This window comes from Chionomys nivalis, chromosome 7 (genome assembly GCF_950005125.1).
Source record: "Chionomys nivalis chromosome 7, mChiNiv1.1, whole genome shotgun sequence".
Taxonomy (NCBI): Eukaryota; Metazoa; Chordata; class Mammalia; order Rodentia; family Cricetidae; genus Chionomys; species Chionomys nivalis.
The window spans coordinates 53808696-53831727 of NC_080092.1; the positions used below are offsets into that span (position 1 = coordinate 53808696).

General features: G+C 52.1%; 2 protein-coding genes across 4 annotated transcripts in view; both read right to left on the reverse strand.

Annotated features, from left to right (window-relative positions):
• Spns2 (SPNS lysolipid transporter 2, sphingosine-1-phosphate) overlaps positions 1-8037 on the reverse strand; it is a 36710-nt gene extending 28673 nt beyond the window's left edge. The window contains exon 1 of one of the 2 annotated variants that reach the window (XR_009057357.1): positions 7510-8023. Coding sequence is in view for 1 of the 2 variants with exons in the window: in XM_057773400.1 (XP_057629383.1) it covers positions 7510-7879 (370 nt within the window). In the remaining variant the exon portion in view is untranslated. Of the gene's footprint in view, positions 1-7509 lie in introns of both variants that reach the window. The other variant, XM_057773400.1, reaches the window with a different exon arrangement.
• Positions 8038-16131: 8094 nt separating this feature from the next.
• Positions 16132-23032, reverse strand: part of Spns3 (SPNS lysolipid transporter 3, sphingosine-1-phosphate (putative)) — a 53123-nt gene continuing 46222 nt past the window's right edge. Inside the window, exons 10-12 of one of the 2 annotated variants that reach the window (XM_057776051.1) lie at positions 17562-17660; positions 17255-17426; positions 16132-16427 (exon numbers count right to left, since the gene is read on the reverse strand). In XM_057776051.1, the coding sequence (XP_057632034.1) occupies positions 16339-16427; positions 17255-17426; positions 17562-17660 (360 nt within the window). In that variant the 3' untranslated portion in view covers positions 16132-16338. The remainder of the gene's footprint in view (positions 16428-17254; positions 17427-17561; positions 17661-23032) is intronic. The other variant, XM_057776052.1, reaches the window with a different exon arrangement.

Consider the following 23032-nt stretch of genomic DNA (forward strand, 5'->3'; position numbering starts at 1 on the left):
ATTTTGGGGCACTGCACAGCCACTCCTTTCCAGTTTAGCCACACAGTCCTGATCTGGCCCAGCAACTCCCCAGATCACTAGGGCCCAGGGACAAGGTGGCCACAGTCTTATCTTGACCCTCAAGGTGTGGCAGTATGACCATCAGAGGTGATAGGAGGCCATGGCGTGGGGCAGAGAAAGAAGGGAAGAGATAAGAGGCCTTGGCTCAAGCCCACACACCCTCAACCTTCGTGTCCTGCACCAGTAGCCACAGAGCCTGGGGGACTCCTGCCTCCATATCGCAGAGGTACATGGGACAACAACCAGGGACCAAGCAGGAGTTGGGCTGAGCTGACTTCCAACCTCCGGGATTTTTCCTTGGCTTGTATTTGTAGGACTCAGCCACGACAAGCTCAATAGAGGCCCAAGTCTCAGCAATTTACCCTCAGGCAATACCTGGTTCCAAGAAAGACCACAAACTGAGACCACCCAGGCACCATTCAGGAACAGACCCTCCAAAGGAAATTCCTAACCATTGTAGATAGATCACCTGTTAGCACGCACACACCCATTGCTTTTCACCAAGACACCCCTAGACAAATGTTCACCAATCAGGGGTCCTGAACCTTAGAAATCCCTCACCCCAACCTCTTCTATTATAAAAATCCTACCCAACTGAGCTTGGGGCTCTCTGATCAGGCCAATATGTTGGACACATGGGGAATCCGAGTTTGCAAACTTGTGTAAGAATGAAGACTCTTTGCTTTTATATACAGGACCCAGTCTTCCAGTTGGTTTTGGGGGGACTCTGTGATCTGGGCATAACAGTATTGTCAACCCAAGTCTCCTCCTCGACATCCATACCAGTTTCCTCACGTGCTTGACATCCCCTTGCCCCTGCCCATTCAGCCAAACCCGATCCTTGCCTGGGAGTCTCACTCAACAGCAACACAGAGACCACAGCTGGGTGCAGAGATTTGACCAAGGTCTGTTGCTGAGTTGAGAACAGAGGGGAGGTAGGCGAGCAGGACTGTGTCCTCTGTACCCCCAGCTCAGGCAGTATATCTTTGCCTCCTCATCCCATCCTAGCCAACAGGAGAGAACCGGATTTTGAGCAGACCAGCTTCACAGGATCTCACTGCAGGGTCAGGGCCAACCTTATCCACAGATGAGAAAAGGAAAACCCTCTCGAATGTCCTCCTGAACGCCCCAAAGTGGCTCCACCTGGGTGAGGTGATCCCCATTGTCCAGGCTGAAGACTGGCAAGGACAGACTTGCCCCACTTCCTCTCATTTCCTTCCAGGAAATACCAACCCAGAGGCTCATTGTACACCCTGACAGGATAAAAGGGCAAAACCCACCAACAAGCCATGGCCATAGAGGTCCAAGCACATGGGCCAGATCTTCCACCCGTCCAGCTAACCAGTGCCCTACCCACCCCAAAGTTTTGGGGTTGGCAGAATTGGATCATCTAACTGCTACCCAAGCCTGTGCTAGCCTCCTATGCATGCTGGGATCACAGATATGTCAGCTCCTTGAGGTTAGGAGATAGGGACCTTGCTGAGGAGACATGTGCCATGATGGAAACATAAAAAGGCAGTTTTAAACTACGAGCTATGGCTCAGCCGGTAAAGGTGCTGACATCAAGCCTGACAACTTGGATTCAAGCCCTGGCGTCCACATTGTGGAAGGAAAGAATTCCCACTAGTTGTCCTCTGACTTCCACAAGCATGCTATGGCACATGTGCACACAAGATAAATAAATGTACAATGTTAAATTAAATAAATAAAACCCAGAGCTGGGCTGAGAATGTAGCTGAGTTGGCAGAGTGCTTGCCTAGCATGCTGAAGTTCTGGGTTTGATCCCTAGGACCACATAAACCAAGGATAGGGGTACATACCTATAATCCCAGTACTTAGGAGGTAGAGGCAAAAGGATCGGGAGTTCAAAGTCATTCTCAGGTATAAAGCAGGTTTAATGCCAGCCTGGGCTGCATAAGATTCTGTGTCAAAAAGGAGGGAGGGGTTGCTGGAGAGACTGCTCAGTGGTTGAGAGCACATGCTGCCCTTGTATTGCAGAGGACCGGGATTCAGTTCCCAGTACCCACATCATGATCATAAGCATCTCTAACTCCAGCTCCAGGAGATCTGATCCCCACTTCTTACCCACCAGGGTCTGAGGCATGCATGTGATGTGCACAAAAAAAACCTCATAAGTAACTATATCTAAAAATTTTAAAAATAAAATAAAAAGTATCAGACACCTGGCTCCTACCAGAGAACAGGAAGACTTTCTGGAACAAAGGCAGACACTGACAAGACCCACGGAGAAAGAGAGGCCAGTGACTGCAGCTCCTGGACCATGACTGAAGGTCTTGGGAGAGGGAGGTCCAGGGAGAGCCAGGACCAGCAGACAAGCATTGAGACCAAGGGCCCACAACACCCTTGGAGTGACACAGCAAGAAAGACAAAATCATTCGATATAGATTCTGGAATAAGAGACACCTTGAATCACACAGCAAAGATGGTGAAGTCTAACAAAGCCAATAAATAGCAGGACATTTAGCCCAGGAGCTACTCAGAGCCCGGGGAAGAGGCCAGTATTCAGTTAGCCTCCTTTGTTCTTATCTCTGTCTATCCTTGAGATTTCAGACCCCATGCCCAGAGAGAAACAAAAACCACTTCCTCTTGCTGAAGGATCTGGGGAAGGGATGAGGGCCTCCCCTCTCCAAACTGCTCCATCTGTCCCCAGTAGCCTCCATCGCAGATCAGAGTGCTACCCACAGCCCCTGCAACCTTTTTGCCCCAACTACACAACAAGACACTGAGGCCTAGTCAGGGCTCTAAGGGGCCCTGGGTACTTCCTCTGAGAGGTGCTGAACTCTGAGAGGTCAATGGGAGAGGTGCTGGTAGGAGCAACAGGAAGAGCCTTGAGGAGGATGCAGGGGCATGGGGCTGGACAGCTGGCCTTGAGTCACCTGTTATTCCAGGACTCTGAAGCTCACCTGGGCATGGCTGCCAGAAGGGTGCTCTGGTCACCACACCCAGAGCACTAGTGGAGATTTGCCCACAGTGAAGACATGTTTTGGTGAACTACCAGGACAGGGCTACCCAAGGTGGTGTTCATCCTTAGGGTGAACATCTCTATCCAGAGTGGCAGTCACAGAGCCACAAGACTCTGAAGTGTGGCTTTGATACCCTGGGCTTCAGTTTCCCTATATAACTGCCCTAAACAGACTCGACTAGACAGAGGAACAAAGAACTTGAAGGAGAGCTAGCCCCAGCCTGGCGCCACAACTCAGGACCCAGCCGTGAGGCTCAAGGGAAGTCCCATGCCTGCCAGGCTTGTGTTCCTGGCGGGGTCCCTGTGCTCATCACTCCTTCTGGGCTTGTGTTAGTGAGTGGTTGCCATGGATACTGGTCTCGGCTTCTTTGGCAGAAAATGACTCCCCCAGGGCAAGGCTCTGTTTCTCCTCACCAGCTCCTACAACGACGACCAACTCCAGGTTGGGGAGAGTGCCACAGGCCAGATCAAAGGGACAGAAAATAGGTCTTGGGAAGGACACAGGTGCTCCAGGAAGCTGGGGAAGGATGCTGGCTATCAAACAGTCACTCATCAACCACAATTAGAGCCCAGGCCAACCCTCTTTGGTTGGGCCTGCTTCCAGGAGCCAACTATGACCATCCTTGGAAGATGAGCAGAGGGGTAGAGGTCAGTCTAGCTCCAGGACACAGAGCCAGAAGGGAACTTTCTTCCTGGCCTGGAAGCCACAGGTACCTCTGTTCTCCTTTTCCCTATCTGCACAAGAAGGTGGAGGGAAGGATTTAGACCAGGTGCTGGGCTCAGTGTTATCCAAGGGAAGCAGTACTGTAGGAGCAGAGAACGGGGTGGGGGTGGGGCGGGGGGGCAGCCCTCCTTCCCAAGTCTTAGGTTGGCTGCCCTCAGGGGGTTCCCATGGGGAGGAGAGCCCATAATTACCTGGATCACTGGGTGGCGCTGAGAACGCCAGCACAGAGGCAGAAGGGAACCACTGGAGTTCCCAGGACGGAGAGCAACCCTGGTGCAAAAGGGAGGGGCTCTCACAAAGGTATCCCAAAGGACAGCGGAATGGGACTGTCATCCACAAAGAGAACGAGGAAGGACATACTGGTCAGGGGCACAGCTTGGGCCTCTGCATGGAAGTGCAGACAGCTGACATTTTGTGAAGTCTCCACCCAGGTGCTGTGGGTACATTCTCATTCACTCCATACCACCCGAGGTGGAGGGAGTGCTTGGCCCACAGAAGGCTCCGAACATGGCTGCAAGGTCACACAACTAGCAAGCTGGCAAACTGATACAGCTGGATACAAACTCTGGTGGCAAAAACTCTAACCCTGCACTGTCTCCTCCTGTGACCCAGGCTATGGCGGTAAATCCAAATCGTCCGACGATTTGGAAGACACTATGAAAAGAAATGCAAAATATCCCAGGATAACATAACAAATCTGCTGGACAAAAGTTATCAGTTAGGGCTGGGGATATAGCTTGATTCATGAAGACTTGAAGCACAAGGACCTGTCCTTAGAACCCATGGTGTGGGGGTGTGGGTGGGCGAGGAGCCAGGTCTCAGGCCACTGAGATCACTAGAGAATAAGAGCTTTTGCTGTCAAGACCGATGACCTGAGTCCAATTCCCAGAATGCATGGTGGAAGGAGACAACAATTCCTGTTAGTTGTCCTCTGACCTCTACACCCACTCACATAAAATAAACAGTTTTTAGAAAACCGCGCTCAACAGCAGGCAATTGTGCTTGTATGTGCTTGTAATCACAGCACTGGGGAGGAAGAGACAGGTGACTCCATAGAGCCTACTAGCTAGGCAGACTAGCCTAAGCAGCAAGCTCCAGGCCAATGAGAGACCCTGCCTCAAGAAACAGAGGGGGACAGCTGCTGAGGACCCACACCTGAGGCTGATTTCTTTCACACTCACCCACATTCATATATGCAGCCACAGGAACATGTACCCACATGTGCAAACATGCAAATAAAATACACTAATTGCACCTGTTTCGTTTTTGTCTGAAGACCAGACATTTTGGCATTCCTGTTTAGCTGGCATTATACTCCTCTGGGCAGAACTGGCTATTGCGATGAGAAAACAGAACTGTACAGGAGAGATATAAAGAGAAGCAGGAACTCCCCATGCTTTGATGAGGTTGCTGGGGCCAGACTGTGAGGTTCTTAGGGGCCAAGTGGGCACAAACATCAAAAGTGCCCACACAGCAGAGTGCCTGTATGTCTGCCTCCATCCCAGCAGGGCCAGTAGGCAACAGGTGGACTCAGGTTCTGGCACAAGACCCTGAAAGCCACAGTAGTCGCCATAGAGATTGTAAATAATCCTAAAAACTGAACCCGGGGACAGGGGGAGGGAAGGCCATTATAAAGACAGGGAGGCAGGCTTATCCGGAGAGGAAATGATGTATACTGTGTTGGGGTGGGGTGGGGGTAGTGCACAGGCTCACACCCTAGGCAGGACACTGAGGGATGCACAGCTCAGGCGGGTGTGTGTCTAGAGCTTTTCAGGCCTTTCCTGTCGTTCTGCCCCCCTAATCAGTTCACCAGAAATCTGCTATCTCCTTCTCACACTCTGACCCAAGTATTGGTGGAGGTAGATAATCCCCACCACCAATTCCCTGATCCTATCTTCCCTCTCTGCCCCGGCCATGTTCCTCTCGAAACCTCAGAAGGGGTGGTCTCGGGACAGAATACAATAAGTTGGAAAGCTTGTACAATAAGTTGGAAAGCTTGACAACACTAAAAGCCACACCAGTGTTTCCTACCTAAGAGAGAGTGAAGTGACCTCTCTGTCCAGACCAGGCTGAGCCGGTCTAACACCTACTTTGCTGATCATCCCCTGGGCCATCTTGGACAGGCCTGTCTATGGGTCTGGGTTCCCCTAGCTGGGCAGAGCCTGTTTTGCAAAGTGAAGGCACCCAATGTTCTCTGACTTGTCTTCACATGGTGGCACCTAAGATCTTGAGTCCCAGGCAGGCACGTCGCATGCATGGTAGGTTGACACACTTGAGGGTATGTCGTGCTCTTGCTCACCAGAGCAAGGGAACAGTTTCTTGGGACAACCTGACCCAAAAATTGATGCCACTGGCATCTACTTCAAGTTCACCCTCGTGGAGGGACAGAGAGCCAAGGGTGAGTGTGTGTACAAGCAAGAGTGGAGGAAGAGCAGTTTCCGCTCTCTGGTTAGAGTTCTTTTCTTCCACTTTACACAAAGCTTTTCAACACAGAAGACTGAGGCCGGAAGAAGAGCACCCAGGTACCCAGGTGACATGTAGTTTATGCCAGGGCTCTCTTTTCCAGATCATACCTAAGTGCTCTTTAGTATCTTGCAAAATACCCAATTCATCCTCTCTTTCCTCCCGTTCCCTCTTCCCCCACTCTCATTAGATTCTAGGCTAGAATGTTAGATTCCCAGAAGCAGTCTCCTCCACAGGGAGCCCCGAGACCAACCTGGTCAGATTCTTTTCTTTTCGAGGCTGCCTTATCCTCAAGCAGGGCCAGCTCTAGGACAAGTCCCTACCTCTTGATCCCTAAGAAGACAGGGAGAGAAGCCAACAGAATAGAATCCCAGAACCACATCCATCCTAAGCCCAGGATCAATCAATTCACAAACGGAAACAGACCTAAACACAAGCTGAAACTGGCCCAAGGTCACACACCAAGCACTTTCAGGATAAAACCCAGTTGTATCCACTTCAGTCCCAAATGTGGGGTTGATTCCCAGAGACGCGCAAGGAACATAAGGCATCTCTTTAGACCCCCCCACCCCATGCGCTCCCCCAGGCTTATGCCCTGCCTCAGGCCTCAAGCGCCATGGAGCAGAAGAAGGCGTCTCCAGGCCTTCAGCCAGAGCCAGCTGCAAACCGCATCCTGGGTCCCCAGGCGGCACGGACCCGCCCCGCCCCTCCCTCGGCTCCCCGCAGGCCCAAGCCTTTGTCAGCCACGCGCTTACAAGCTCACACACACACTCATATCTGCGCCGCCACGCGCGCACACACTCGGACTGCCTGGCGCACACCCGCAAGGGGCGCACACACTGGCCGCACGCATGCCGGGGGGTGGGGGTGGCGGCGGCCGAGGAAGGCAGGAACAGACGGGCGGTGCACGCACAGACGGCCTGAGCTAGGGGAAGAGGAGGAGAGGCCCGGGAACCTAAGGCTGCGGAGGGAGGGGGCACACAGGCGAGAAGGCAAGAGGGACCCAGAGGAGACTACGGGAGGACAACGGATGGGCCGTCAAGGGCCGGTGAGGACTCACTGGCTGCTCCAGGGGTGGGAACTCCTCCAACCCCTGGCACGGGGAGCATGGGGTGCACTAGATTGGACCCGTGGAGCACGAGAGCATCTTTTGAACATAGATAGGGTCCTTAGGGACTCTCCAGAGGGCTTGGATCTAGGAGGCTGGCAATCAAAAGCTCCCTAGGGCATCTGGGGTGGAGAGGCCCTAGTCCTCTGGCTGGATGGGGCACTTGCTCACCTGCCACGGTGTACCTGTCCAGATAGTTGAGCACGTTACCCAAGCTCAGGATGGCAGCGGCTGCCCCCCGCCCTCGGCCCAGGCTGGCAGGTTTGGGCTGCGGCGCACCGGGGCCCTTGGCAGCGGCTGCGCAGCCCGGGGTGCTGGGGATGCTGGGGAGTCCGGACGGGACCCGTCTCACGCTGCCGGACAACGTCTGCACCTCTTCGTCGGCGGACACGACTCCAGCGCCCCCCGCGCCCCGCGCCCCGCAGCAAGCGCTACTGCCAGTCCCTGGCTGCGCCCCCCGGCGCCGGCGCCTCCGCTCGGCGTCCGCCTCCTCCTCCTCCGCGCCGCCCGCCGCCGCCGAGGCGCATTCCAGGCACATCATGCCGGCCGGGGCCGGGGCGGCGGGGGGCGCGGGGGGCGCGGGGGAAGCGAGGCCCAGCCCGGGCCCGCTCAGTGCGTGCACGCGCCGCGGAGCCGCCGCTGCACCATCCCGGCCCGGCCCGTCGGCTTCTGCGCTCGGGCTCCAGCCCCGGCTGCGGCGCTGCTACTGTTCAGTCAGACGCGCGGCCGCGGCAGCTCTGACAGCTGCGGCCGGCCCCGCCCACCAGGCTCGTGCCCAATCACCTCCGGGCTCGGGCCACAGCCCCGCCCCGCACGTGCTGCCCCGGGGGGTGCGGGGGAGCCTGGCCACAGAGCCCCACCCGCCTGACGGGGGCGCAAGTCACGCAGGAGCGGTGCTGCCGCGGAACCTGCGGGGATCAGGAGGGGATCAGGAGGGGACTGCGGGCAACTGCGGCACTGATCAGGATTTAGGTGCGGGAAGTCGGTTGCCCCAGACCCTACTCAACTTCCACCTGTCCGTGCAGTGGGAGAGGACCCCTGGCTGTGGCTGAGGGAGGCCCACAGCACGAACTACGCATTTCATTTGAAGAAAAAGGTCTTAGATGGTGGAAAACAGGGGCACCTGTTGGAGAGCTTGTGACGCTTCAATAGTTACCTTGATTCAGTTAGGGCTGCCTAAGAAACATAACTGGTAGACCCAAGAGGCAGACCTCAAAAGGTGCATTGCTCTCCTCTCCAGTGAAGCATCTTCAGGCCACGACCTACCCTGGACCCACTCTTGTGTGTGCACCCTGACCGTATCCCTACCCCCAAAGTGAAGCTCGTGAGAGCCAGGACTCGGATTAGAAAATCAGGAGAGCCTCCCCAAAGCCAGGCATGGTGCCCCACACCTGTAACCCCAGCATTCGGGATCCTGAGTTTAACATACCAGGGGGAGGAGAAGAGATGGAGCAGGAAAAGCCTCCTACCCGAGGGTACCATCTCTCCAAAGCCCTTAGTGGAAGTTGGAAGGCTGGATCCTAGCCCAAATCTGCTCTGCTGTATGGCTTAATTCTGGACAAGACCTCTACTGTCTTTCTGGGTCTCTGTTTCTAACTGGGGGAAGGTGGCAAGGTGACAGTCAGACAACCTAGAGACTGGGTTGGGAGTGGGGGTTTTGTCCACTCTGGAGGATAACTGAGAGCTTCTGTGTACAGAACACCCTCACCACTCTGACCCAGATGGGACTGGGTCTGACAAGCTCCCCTGAAACTCTCCCATTCATCTCTTTGAGTTTTTAATTAAAATCAAAATCTGTACTGTCCATGTACTCTTATAATTCCATCATTTGGGAGGCAGAGGCAGGTGGATCTCTGTGAGTTTAAGTCCAACCCCAGGGTTCCAGACCATTGAGTCCAGGCCAACAGGTCTCTGAATAAATAAATATTTAAAAAGAAAGAAATTAAAACCCAGCATATCATATTCTTTTTAGTATGTGCTAACCTCTTGGTTCAAATGAGAGAGAAAAGCAGAGAAAGAGAGAGTGAGGGAGAGAGAGAATGAGTAAGAATTAATTCAGACCCTTAGAAATCTAGAGGTTTCTGTCTGTGATTCCAGGTCACCGAAGTGACCCATCATAAACAGACACCTAGTCATTGGTCTGGTTGGTACTTATCCAAGGCTCTGAAATCATCATCTAGGCTGGGAGCTTCCACGCTATTGCAGGCTGCTCCAGAGCCCACGTCCACAACAGGAACATCTTGTGAAGGTGTCGGCCACAGTGAGTCATGGCATAGCCAATGGATGACAAAGCACGAGGCGCACGCGCATGGACACACACACACACACTCTTCACTGTCTCAGTGAGCAAAGTTAATTCCCAAGCTGGTGTTTCTTGGCGCCTTCAAGGTGTCTTTTCAGTTCTGTGAAGTGACTAAATTATGCTTCACTGTGTTAAGTATGAATGGCTATGACGGGAAGGTTCGGAAAACAGATTTCATTCGGAGAGTTGCCTGCTGCCTCTTTCCTGCTGGCTGAATTCGGGCCCAAAAAGTCAGTCAAAGGGAATTTCACTGGCCAGGGATAACAGGTGATTAGCAGACAAGTACAGACCCAGAAGCTCCATGGGGCTAGACTGGGACTCCCACGATGATCCCTAGAACTGCGGGACGGTGCTAGCTAAAGGGCAGTGTCTGCTGTGGACGTTGAGGAGCTACGGACCTGTAAGAAGATTCAACCATGGCTTTGCACTCTATCATACTGCGTTTCCCACCCTTTCATAGCCCTGCCCAGGGAGGCAAGTTTTGGTCTTTGGTTCATTGCCCTTTTCCCCCACCCCTGGTTGAATTCTAGAGCAGGGAAAGAGGGTGGACTTTAAGTCCTTCATATTTAGAGCAGAGGGAAAAACTTGTTTGCCACCAAGCAAGCCATTTATTCTACTATGATGCTCCAAACTTAAAGGCAGTTTCTGGGGTTAATCCTGTATAAGATAAGGGTTCCTATCCATGGGCAGGGTGACAGAAACAACAGTGTCCTTTCTGGCTCAGTGGTTGTGAGTAGACGAGGGCTTTGTGAGAACTCCTGGCTGGCAGCATCCTAAGACTATATAGGTCAGGGGGTCTGCGGGGTATTGTTTGTTTGTGGCAGAAGCAGAGGTATTGAGGTGTGGTTGTGGCTGTCCTGGTACTATGTAAACCAGGCTGGCCTCAAACTCACAGAGGTCTGCCTGTTTCTGCCTCCCAAGTGCTGGATTAAAGCTATGAGCCACCATGTCCATCAGACCTGTGGTTATCATTTCTATCCCTGTGGCGAGGAAACTAGGAAAGAAGCAATCCATCCAAGGTAGGACTACCTCCTAAGTCAGTACTTCGTGGTTCCCCACACTCTGCCCACAGCTTCTGCAAGTCTTTTCTTCTGGGCATGATGGGAATTTGAATTCAGCAATGGCTCCAGGACCTTCCGGTGTCCATTCATGAGGTCTAGATTGTAAATACCACACATGAGATAGCACACACCTGTAATCCCAGAACCTGGGAAACTGAGTCTGAGGCTCACAAGTTCTAAACCAGTGTTATCTACTTAGTGAGAGCTTGTCTCAACAAATTCCAAAACAGGTGAGGCAAAGAACATTAGTGCAGTTACTCCAAGGATAACTGTATTTGGGAAATAGTGGGGGAAACAGACATTTCCTTGTTGAGCAACCTCTTAGATCCTTTGCTATGGGTATGCTGTGACTTAACACAGACTCCAGTCATTTTGGAAGAAACTGCCCTCACTAGGTTGGTATGTGGGCAAGCCTGTGGTGCATTTTTTTTTGATTAATAACTGATGTGGGGGAGCCCAGTCCACCATGGGTGGTGCCATCCCTGGTCAGGTGGTCCTGGTTGCTATTAGAAAGCCAACTGATCAAACCGTAAAAAAAACAGTAAGAAGTGTTCCCCCATGGTCCTTGAGTTCCTGCCTTCAGGTTCCTGCCTTGAGTTTCTGCCCTGACTTCTTTCAATGATGGACTGTAGTGTTGCCTTTGGCCATGATTTTTTTTTTTAATCGCAGTAATAGAAACTCAAACCAAGACAATGAGCATGCACAATGAGTCTCCCAGAACACTTTGTATGACTGTGACTCTACAGACCATTCTGCAAGAACATACAATGAACTCCAGCAAGGCTGATGATCCAGATGGAGGTCAGTCCCTCTCACTTCTGCTGTGCCTATGTGGTAGCATTTCCCTGGATCAGGCTGTGGTAGCTTCTCATCACTTGGCACACTCTTTGAGCAGCCTTCACTTACACATGGGCTCTCAGTGATCATGCATTTGTTTACAATACCCTGACCTCCACCTCTAGACAGTCCCTATGGCCAAGTTTTAATTTCACATAAATCTCCCACACATCTTCCTCGCAATCCCATACAGCATATCCCGAATGGAACTCACCATCATTCCCTCAAACCTGCTTCTTACCATAGCATCATAACTCCTGACCCACAATGACACCAAAGAGAAACCCTATAGGCCATTTGTGACTGTCTTACAGAAACCCCTTATTTAGCTATAACCTGTTGAGTCTCACTTTCAATGTTCCTGGCTGCCCACTGATATAGCTCAGATGTCTTACTTGGACTCCCTGATCCCAACTCCACCTCCAGGCTTTCCCACCCAGTTATTGATAATAACTTTTCAAACCATACCCATGACCTGATCACTGCCTGGAACAAAACCTCTCCATAGATCTCTCTGTGGCTTCACAACCCTTCCTGACCCATGCGTTCTGACTTCAGAGCCTCCTACATATCTCCAGCACACTGTCTCAAGGTAAAGGATCTTAGAAGTCCTTCCGATGACATGGAAATCCCAGGATTGACACCCAGATACTTCCTGAAGCCTGGGCAAGTGGCAAAAATTAGCTCATTTGTTTGTAGTCCCTATCTGCCCTCCGCCAGAAAACCCTGCTAAAGGAACGATGGTTCAGGACCACGGAGAGCACCACATGCGCGACCCCACCTCCCCTGACCCTTTATTTGGGCTCTGCCTACAAGGCCTTCCAGGCTAGCTTCTATAGCTGTCCTTCACAAGTCCAGTACCGGCTTGACTTCCTCATGGAAGACTTCCCTGACCCACCTGGATGACCAATTGTTTCCTCCTCGGGGCTATTTTGTAACATGTGTATTCCTCCATCACACCAAACTCATTATTCTGATTATGTTTGTTTGATTCCACCACCACTCCACCCCCAAAAGACATGAGCCTCAAGGGCTCATGCCCTGTCTGATTCATCTTTACCATCCATTGCAGAGGAGGTGCTTAGAGAATGTTTGTTGATTGAATGAGCAAATGACATTTAGCAGGTGCAGGAAATATGTGTTGATTTGCATTGTATATCTGTTGCTCTGGGTGACTCAGAAACCAGCCAGATTTCAATCCTGCCGCCTGCAGAGAAGGCATTTTTCTCCCTAATGACACCTCCCTCCATCCTTGGAGCAGCTTTCCTGCAGGTCACCACCCTAGCTGGGGAGAAGGCACCCCCACTCTGCTCCTGCTATTGCCACACCGGAGACTCACTGGAGTCCTCCCCACCCCCCGTTTTGGGGCCTGCCACATGAGTTTTACTCTGAACATGTCATCACTGCCTCTCTCCTGCTCAGAACAGATGGCTCTGAATCCCTGCTCATACAGAAGTTCGTGTTCCATCATTTGAACATTTTTTGTCTCAAGACAGGGTTTCTCTGTGTAGCCTTGGCTGTCCTGGAACTCACTCTATAGACTAAGCTGGCTCTACTTAGACCTCTACCTGCCTCTGGCTGCCAAGTGCTGGAATAAAGGAGTGTGCATCACTATACACGACTCATTTGGACATTTTAAACACTTTCTGTATTATGGATTTTTCAGTCACCTTTGATCATGGCCTGAGACCATCAGAAACAAAGAGTCTGTGGAAGGACATTGAGTGGCGCCTCTTCCTCACCCTGTGGAGAGGCCAGTGACCTGCCCCAAATCATCGCAGTAGATGCTGTCACTTTTTTGAGGAAGGGGAGGAGCCTTTTAAAAATTTTTTATTGTTTTGGTGTTGGAAATCAAACTTGGGGCCAGCTAAGAAAGCACCATCACTGAGCCACACCCCCGGCCATTTGGTTTTGATGATCAGAATTAATTCATTCCTCTTCCTAGCAGCTTTCATGGCTTCCTGGTCTTAATGGAGCTATGAATCAAGACACAGGCAGAGGATCCAAGCTAACCCAACAGAACTTTTATGCCTAGGGCATTAAATCTTGAGTAAGTAGGAAAAGAGTAGGGAAAAGTGTCTGGAGCTCTGAAAAATTAAAAGAAGGGGTAAAATCTCTGGCTCTTCAACCTTGCTATCAATTCCGTGAGCTCTTCCTACACTGCTGATGAGTCCTTTGCCTCCTCAAGGTCATCAGTTCGGCCCAGTTACATGCAGCTCCATAACCCAAATGCTGTAGGAGCCAATGCAAACCCATCCTCTTGGCAATGGGTTAAATCTTGGCTTCAACAAGTACCAGCACTTCTTGTTGGACTCTCTGATAGAACCTTGGTGAGCTCAACTACCTCACACACAGCTATCTCACTACCCAGACACAGCAGGAAGTCACCCACTTAGGAGTGGGACAGACAGGCCAATGGCTAGCTGCAGGGGAACAAGCCAGGTCGAGGTGCAGGAACCTAAATGCATGCTCCACCCTCCAAACTGAAAGACACCACCCTAGAGAGCAAGCTGGCCACATGGGCACATGCATAGACATAGGCAGACACATCTTCCTGCCAGGATGTCTCCTGGAAGCTGAGTCATTAACACGTAAGGTGAGCAGGGTCGGGCTTGGGGACTTGTCTTGCTGAACAGCATTTTCACTGCTGTTGACATTCCCAACAAACAAGTCCAGAGTGTCAATAACCAGGATTACCCAACAGCATCCTTCAGGCGATAAAGATGTATTCTGTTTACTATGTTACCCTTTGTAGTGAGGCACTGGGGGCCTCTCACAGGGCTTGCACCTGTGTTCTCATCTGCTGGGACTAGTCCCCAACAGGGAGAGGTAGGACCTGAGGGAAGCTGGGGCCTAGCTTGACTGTAGATGAGGTGTGGCTTTGTCCTCCCAGGGTCCCTCAGTCCCAAAACTCTGGCACTCCCCAAGCTCATTTAGAAAATAATATCCTGTAAATCTCTGGCTGAGCATCGAGTCTCAGGGCATCCTGGGAACTCAAGCTTCCAAATACACTGGAAGATGTGACCTTCCCCCGCCCGAGACTAGGGATGAGAGCCGCAGTGCTCTGCACTGAGGCCCCTAGTCCCAGCCAATCCTGCCACCTCTTCCCGCCAGTGCTGAGCATACCTCCTCTCTGGCCCCTCTACACCCTTCCATGACTCACAGTGTGTTTCCTGTCCCATTGCCTCTACCCTAGTTCTGTCCCCCCCTGCCTAGGGTTCCTTTCCTCCACATCTCTTGTCCTTACCAGTTCCAAAGTCACCTCTAGGTTTCTGAGCCATGTGACCCCTTTGTCATAGGAAGCATGTCTCCTGAGGTCTAGGGGCAGACTGGAGTCTGATTTATTGCCCCACACCTCGATGGGACATACTGATAACCATCAATGTTTGTAGACTTAGCACGAGCGATGTTTCTGGTCTCCCTCCCCAGTCACTGGACTCTGCCCATTGTCTGCGAAGCTGAGTTTCAAGACAGCGTGGCTGCTGGGTTCTGACCCTGGAACTAGCCTGTGGGAGTCACATGGGAGCTAGAAATCTGCATTTGGTGCGTCTCAAACAGAGCTATGGAGTCTGCAGCTGAGAGGCGGGCTGTGGCCCTAATCTTCTGTACCGTGAGTACTGAGAGGAGCGCGGCTGCCTCCTCAGATAGTCAAACTCTCCACACCAGTCCGTTTCCTTGGCGTTTCGGGGTGATTGTTTCACTTCAATGATGATGCCGACTCAGGGAATGGGAGCTTTTGTCCTGGAGATGCCTGCTCCCGAGGAGAGCTAAACCCGGGAGCATGTGTAGGCTGAGCTAGTAAACCTAGCTCCAGGAGCCTGTTACAGCTAACTAGGAACAAGGAGAAGCCTTAAGAGGCAGGATAAGAATGAATGTAAGGGTAAGTAGCAGTGCTGAATGCTGGGCCACTGCTCTGCCCACAGATGCTGTGAGGCAGGCACAGCCTGGCACAGCAGAGGTGGCAATGAGTGAGTGAGTGATTGCCTGGCTGGGCTCCGGGGGAGGGGACAGAAGCTGGGGTCATAGGCGGAAAGAACATGCCTCCCTGCTGCTGCCCGCCTGGAAGCTGTTGATCTCCTGCAGGGCCCGCTGAGCCCAGCTGCTCAGAACCCAGTGCCAAGCATGGGTCCCACAGAGCTAGCCCTCCCCATGGAGATGCTGGGGTCAAAGATAGGCTGGAGAGAAGGAGGGCTACTTCCAAGAGTATGTGTGAACAGTCATGTGAGCTTCTCTGCATGTAGCTCAGAGGCAGCTGCCTCTGTAATTTGCACAGGCTTGAGTGGGGTCACATCCCCATACCAGCAGGCACAGGGAATCTAACTCCAAGACCACTTCCTGTTCAGAGGATGAATGCTCACAGAGAGGTACCTCTGTCCCCCAGGCCTTTGCAAACAAGAGAATCTGAGTCAGAGTGAGGTACCCATGGTGGAGACACCCAGACAACAAAGCCGAGCAACTTCCTCGGGGTCCCTATTGTAGAGGCCACCATGAATCCTTGGCCTGGCCTGCCCACTGCCCGCCCCTCTTCCCGCAGAGGCTTCATGAGGCTATAAATAACAAGATGGGTCTAAGAAGCCCTGAAATCCCAGGGCTTTGCACTGGTCATGCTTTAATAAGGGCCCAGCCTCCCTGAAGGGTAGTGACAACTCAATTTAGCCAGTTCCTGGGCCCTGGCAGCTCTCTAGCAGGGACTGAACAAGTGGCAAGCGTAGCTTAGGGGGGTCCCTGAAACATAGCCAAGATGGGTGGGGCCACCAGGAGGATATGGGGAGTATAAAGCCTGCTCACTGCAAGATGGACTCAAGACTGCTCTGCTGGGGTGCTGGTGCTGGAGAGCAGGCCTTGACTCTCAGGGTTCCTGCTGACTATGTCCTCGCTGTCCGGAGTTCCTGTGGGAGGCAGAAGATGATAAGTCAGCCCAAAGGAGGCAGGACCTTTGAGACTAGGCCTGGGAACAATTTATTACAAATTCTTAAGGCTCTGTTTGCATAAGAAACCCCAAATCAGACCCCTTCACTGCCATCCCCGTGTCACTGCCACCCCATGGGCTTAGTTCCTCCCATCATAGTACAGAGCATTCTGTGACCTCTCTGCCCCAATCTGGCACTCTGAATCCTGTTCTCAATACAGGAGGCCTGGGTTTGCCCTTGGAACCCCACTTCTGCAAACCCCACAGGGGCTCCCATCTCCCTCTCAGTGAAGGCCACGGTCCTTTGAAGGATTCCCTCTGTGCTCTACCTCTTTTGCTGCCTCACTGTTCCCCTCGCTCCTGCTACAGTTGCCCGGCCACCTTGTCAGTCCTCAGCACCTCAAGCACATTCCTACCACAGAACCTTTGCACTAGCTGCCCTCGCCTCCCAGAGCCCCTCCCAACATATAACTGCCTGGCTCACGTCCCTTTTTCCTCTTTGCTCTTTCACTCCAATGTCACCTGTACCCCACCACCTGTCCTTGTCAATCCCTTTCCCTGTCTGTTGTCTCTATGGCACTTATAGCAAACATTTCTCTCTCAGTTTTTCCATTTCTGGCCTGTCTCTTGCCACTAGAGCATTAGCTCCGTGAGGGCTCAGACTTGGCCTAATTCTGTCTCTCTCCAGCATCTGCTACCTTGCCTGGCACATGGCAGGGACGTAATAAATTATCTGGAATGAGCTGTCCAGAAGCATAGGTGGTTGCTAGTGCTCCAAGTCCAGAAGGGCACCAAGAGTGGGAGTACCTTTGCCAGACTGCCTGGCCTGGGCCTGGTCTCTTTCCAGGTGCAGTGCAGTCAGGAGGAAGCAGCCACCACCCAGCACGATGGCAAAGGCGCAGCACAGGAAACTGTGTTGCAGGCTGAGGAAGCGCTGCAGGTAGGAGTTTGGGCGCCCAGCCTGCAGGACGCTGGAGATCTGCCAAGAGGAGAGGTGTGTTTGTGAGCCCCCCCAGGTGGCCCCAGGACCTTAGCACGAACAGCACCTCCCCAAGTTCCTCCCCCCACCACACACACACACACACACACACACACACACTTAGACACTCCTTACAAGTCCAGTGAGGTAGGGGCTGCCAGCGTCTCCCAGGATGTGGGCCACTGTGATCTGGAGCGCCTCTGCCGTGCCCCTGCACCTAGGCACCACTACCGACTGCAAAACACAGGAGCCCCAGAGGTAAGCCTCCAGCAAGGGAAGAAAGAGCACCCCTCACCCCATCCTTCTGTTCCCAGATTCCCAGAGAGTGGCAGGCCAGACAGGTCAGAGGATGGATGACTTACAAGACTGAGCCTGATTCCAAGACTCAGGCCCCTGGGGGCCCTGGGAGGCCTCCTCAGGACAGGGATAGTAGGGGCAACAAGCATAGCACTGGACAGAGACACAGAGTTTATACTTGAGCTCGGCCTGTCTGCCTGTGACCACAGTGGTAGGCAGTATCTCAGCTCGGAGCTCCAGACATCAGTGCAGCAGGTGCAACAAGTGTGGGGCAGTGGTGCCAGGGAGGCTCACACAGCTCCATGTAAGGACGTCAAGAATGTGACTTCTGGAGTCAGACAGTCTGGGGTCCACTCCCAGTCCCTACCCATTAGCTGTGCATCTTTGAGCAAGTCACTTCGGCTTTTCCTGTCTCCTCTCTAAATGGGATAATGATAGTACCCACCTTGAGAGCTATGCTTAGTGTCATTCAGCTGAGATTCAGAAGCTCACAAGAACATCTGTCCTGCTGGCGGAATGCTCTGGGTATGTATGCCTTCTGCCTGGCAGGCCTTCCCTCACTGGACCAACTTGGGAAGCACTATTTATCACTTAGGACTTACCCTTATTCACCTCCTCTGTGAAGCCTTCTCAGCTTTGAAGGCCTGACTTCAGACACACACCCTCCACACACACACACCCCACAGTTAAATGAGTGTGTGCTCCCTGGAACTGGGAAGGGTCCCTTCTTGGGCCATTTCTTTATCTCTCATACTGTATTCATAGCAAAGCTCCTAATTTCTCCTGTGTTCCTGGAATACCACAATACACAAGGATTAGGGGGACCTAGCGAAAATCTACTAACCAAGTAAGAGAAATAGAACATTCTGAAAGCCTGGTCTCAGGAGAAATCCTGCCAGTTAAGAGATACTCCACACTATGATAGCCACAGAGGAGAATGCTGGTCTGGAGTCTTGTCCCCAGGACCTCAGTGTTTATTATCTGAACCCATCTGAAAATAATAATAATAACAACAACAACAACAGCATTTAATGACTGCTTCCTGCATGTGATATATATATACATATATATGTATATATGTGTATATATATATATCAGCGCCAACAAGCCATGAAGGTGATATGATTGTTTCCTGCATTTTATAGATGGGAAAACTTTCACCGAGCAGGTAATTAAATTATCCAGAGCAGCCCAGCCAGGAAATAATGGGCCCAGACTGGATGGCAGGCCTTCCTGTCCAGGGACTGGTCTCCTGACCCTCTGCTGTTAGGGGTAGGGAAAGCTGGCAATTTTAGCCATGTTAATATGGTCATTATGCACCATTTAAAAGGTGGACAGTAAGACTAAGAACACAGAAGCAGGCCATGGCAGCTCACACCTTTAATTCCAACACTCAGGAGGCACAGGTAGGTGGATCTCTATGAGCTGGAGGCCAGCCTGGTCTACACAGAGTTCCAGCCTAACCAGGGCTATATAGTCTCAAAAATAATTAAGAAGACAGTATCCTTAGTGGTCTTGCCTACGGGCAGGAGAATCAGTGTGTGACAGAGAAGGGTCAAAGAAACATTGGAAGGTAGCAACCCAAAACAGGATTCTGGATTCCAGAACCCCAGCAGACAGACACAAGAGGTCTGCTGGAAAGGGGCTTGTGGGTGGGCAGGGCTGAGGTGGGAGTCACTGTGGGCAGTCAGATGGTATGAGGTCACTGGGGCCAAGGTTTTCTCCCCAGGTGGTTAGAGAAGCTGGGCCTTTTGCCATCTCCAGGATCTGCCAGCACTGGAGGAGGAACTGACCATAGCTCCGTACCTTCCCAGGACTTCCTTCTCACCCCATAATTATGTGATTAGTCACTGGTAGCTCTGGGGAGCTGGTTAAGCTTCCTAAACAGGGGCCTCAAGTCCTCACACAGGTTCATGTGGAGCTGGGGCTGCTCAGACCCTCGGAGTAAGGTCCCTACAAGTTCCTTATCTTCTCAGCATAGGGAGACATAGGTCCCACATCCTTGCTTCTTCTGGATGTCCGTGGCTCTCTAAAGGCCACGCCCAGCAGCCTCTGGCAAGCTGGGGGGTGAGCAATTTTGAAAATGAGTGGCTTTGGGGTTTCCAGCATTCCAGGTTCACCAGCTTCGGAGACAGAAACACCTGTTTTGTCTCGCCCTTAGAAAAGCAGTTCCCTTTATAGCCCAGGGCAAGAGTGGTGCGGGCAGCCACCGCCTGGCAGAAAGCTGGAGGGGCAATCACTAAGGACAGATTCCCTGGCAGCCTGCCTTCTGCCCTCCCCAACTCAGCCCTGTGACCAGACACTTGTGAAGGGTGACACAGTCACTTCTCGAGCATCCTTCTCCTCACGGTTGGGAGGAAGGGTGAGCCACTGAGGACCAGGCTGAGTGGGGCAGCTGCAAGTTCCTAAAGCAGATTTAGAAAGACACTTTCTTGGTCTTTCCGGGAGAAAAGATCATCTAAGACACAGCCAACCCAGGAGAGGATACATAGAGATGGTGTAGGATTGGGCTCCCCTGAGGCTGGGCAAACTCAAACAGATAATGAGAAATTTGCAAGGAACATGCAGGCTGAAGAGATGACTATGCAAACCAGCAGTTATGCTGAAGACAGCTGGGTCAGGCCTCTGAGGGAAGTCTGCTGGCAATGCAATTCCGGGACCCACTCTCCACCAACCCGGTCAGGTGCGGAGGCCCAGGACCAGTGACAAGCTCCTCCAAGCTTGTCTGGGGCAGAATGAAGTGTGAGAGCCATTGGAGCAGGCAGCTCTTGGGGCCTCTCATCTAAAAGGAGCCTGGATTGTCCTTGGGGAGAGAGCAGTGTCCTAAGGCAGGACTATTGGAGATGGCTGCCACCTCTTCAGGAACACACAGGGTATAGGTTTTAGCTCGTTGCTTCCTTACTGCCTGAGGCACAATGGATAAGAACTACTTCTCCATCTATTATACATTTGAGCACAGATTATACATTTGAGGCACAGAGAGGTCACATGAGTTGGTCAAGATCTCTCAGTTAGCGAGTGGAAGGAATGCGCCTGAAGAACAGAATCGCTGGAATGCTCCTGACCGAATTCTCCTGTCCAACCTCTCCTCCCTCACCCATCCTCTGACTCCAGCCCCCCAGGAACTCACAGTCTCTCTACCCTGTTCTCCTGTTAGACCCTCTTTGTTCTCTCTCTACTGAGAACTGTCCATATGAATATCTCCCACTACAATACTCTCAGAGCACCCAAAAGAGCTCACTTTCCCACTTAGGAGCAAGAGCCCCATCCTCTATTTCCCCCACAACCTGTCCCTATATAAATCTTTCCCCTGCCCTGCTTCCTCCAAGGGACCTCAGTCTCCACATTTGTTACCTCCCTGTCCCTTGCCACTTGGCTTTCTGCCATCTTCTGCCATGTCTGCATATAGTGCTTGTGGTAGTTTGAATGGAATTAAAGTCCATGATCTCACAGGGAGGGCACTAGCAGGAGGTGTGGCTTTGTTGGAGTGGGTGTGGCCTTATTGGATGAAGTGTGTCACTGTGGGAGTGGGCTTTGAGGTTTCTTATGCTCAGGACACTGCCCAGTGTATCAGTCAACTTCCTGCTGTCTCCAAGATGTAGGACTCTGAACTTCAGCACCATGTATGTTGTATTGCCTGTATGCTGCCATGCTCCCCATCATGTTGATAATGAACTGAACCTCTGAAACTGTAAGCAAGCGCCTCCAATTAAATGTTTTATTTATGAGAATTGCCACTCTTCATAGCAGTGAAAACCCTAAGACAGTGCTCTTATAAACCTGCACCCCTCTACTACAAGAGAGCCCCTTATAGGTGCTGAGACCATGTCCTCTTGAGCCCTGTCGTGTTTTTCTGCCAGGGAGATAGAAACACAGGAGCTGAAAAGGCTGGACACCTACCCCAACTTCTTGTCTAGTACAGAAAGATCATTGCTGGATGCTGGGTTTAGGGCAGGAAAGAGGCAGGGAAGGCAGCATGGAGCTGACTAGAGCAGAAGCCTCCAACCCGTGAAGGGCTCCGAGAATTTATAGACTGGGATGCATGTGACCAGCCAGCTCCCCCACAGTCCAGACTCTAGCCGGCCTCCCGAGCCACCATCCACCTCCTCCACAGCCATGACACACTCCTCTTTAGCACTGCCAAGCGCCCAACGCTGCCAGGTTAATGATTCCGGCAGACACAGACATAGAGATGCCCTGTAGCCTTCACATATCTTTGGGGCTGTCATGTGGAAAAGAGATCACAGTGGGGGGCAGGTGGAGGAAGCTGTGGGGGGCATTTTCAGCACTGCTTGAACCACCTGAGAGAGAAAGAGCTATGTAGAGGATGGGTGTTCCCTTAGGCTGTCTCACTGACCCCACTAACAGTTAATGATTAGACCTTTTTATAGGCAAGGAAACTGAGGCCCAGGGCCATTTGCCAGGCCTGTGGCTGAGTCTGAGACCGGGTCTCCGTGCAGAGGGAGGAGCAGGGAAGACAGGCTAGCTTTACGGCTAATACACTCACTAGAGTCAAAAATTGGTTGAGCCTGGACTACAGCAGGCAGCGACATTCTGTCAACATAGTGTTCAAGCAGGCCTTGTTGTCTGATTAAATGGCATACATCTCCATAGTCCTTCCAAACCCAGATTCTAGGACTCCAAGATGCCTTTGGGAGATGGAAGAACCATGGAAATCTCAGGGTCATGTGAGAATCCTCCCCATCAATCCCTGTGCCAGACACTGGACTAAATTTTCTGAGTCATCTCCCCACGCTCACAATAATGGTACTATCATTCCATCCCCATTTTCATATGGGGAAACTGAAGCTCAGAGATACAAAGCAACCTGCCTAAAGTCACACAGCTAGCGAGTGGCAGAACCAGGACACCTTTCACCAGACAGCTTTCTACCTGTGTTTGACCACCCAGAATCCTGTGGCCAGCACGAGACTGTGCTAGTCTGCCAGAAGGTAGCAGGAGGGCATTGTGTTCTTAGACCTAGGAGCCCTGCTAGCAACCAGCTTCAAACTCTCACAATGTTCAAAGCCCTTGTGCCCCCTCAAAGGAGGCAGGGAGGCTGAAGACGGTGTAGCTGAGGAAGGACCAGGCTGGATGGACTCAGGACACCAAAGCCATGTGGTGGGAACAGCACATGTGGTAGGTCTTACCATAGCCCACCCAGCCCTTCGAGTGATCCATGAGGTGGGATGAGCTGAGGCCAGCAGGGTTCAGCGGCCAGTGCTCCAAGTCAAGGGTCCCTCTCTCTGACCCTAGAGTACAACAGGCCAAGGAGCCCACTTGCTGAGATGTAGCACAATGATGAAAGA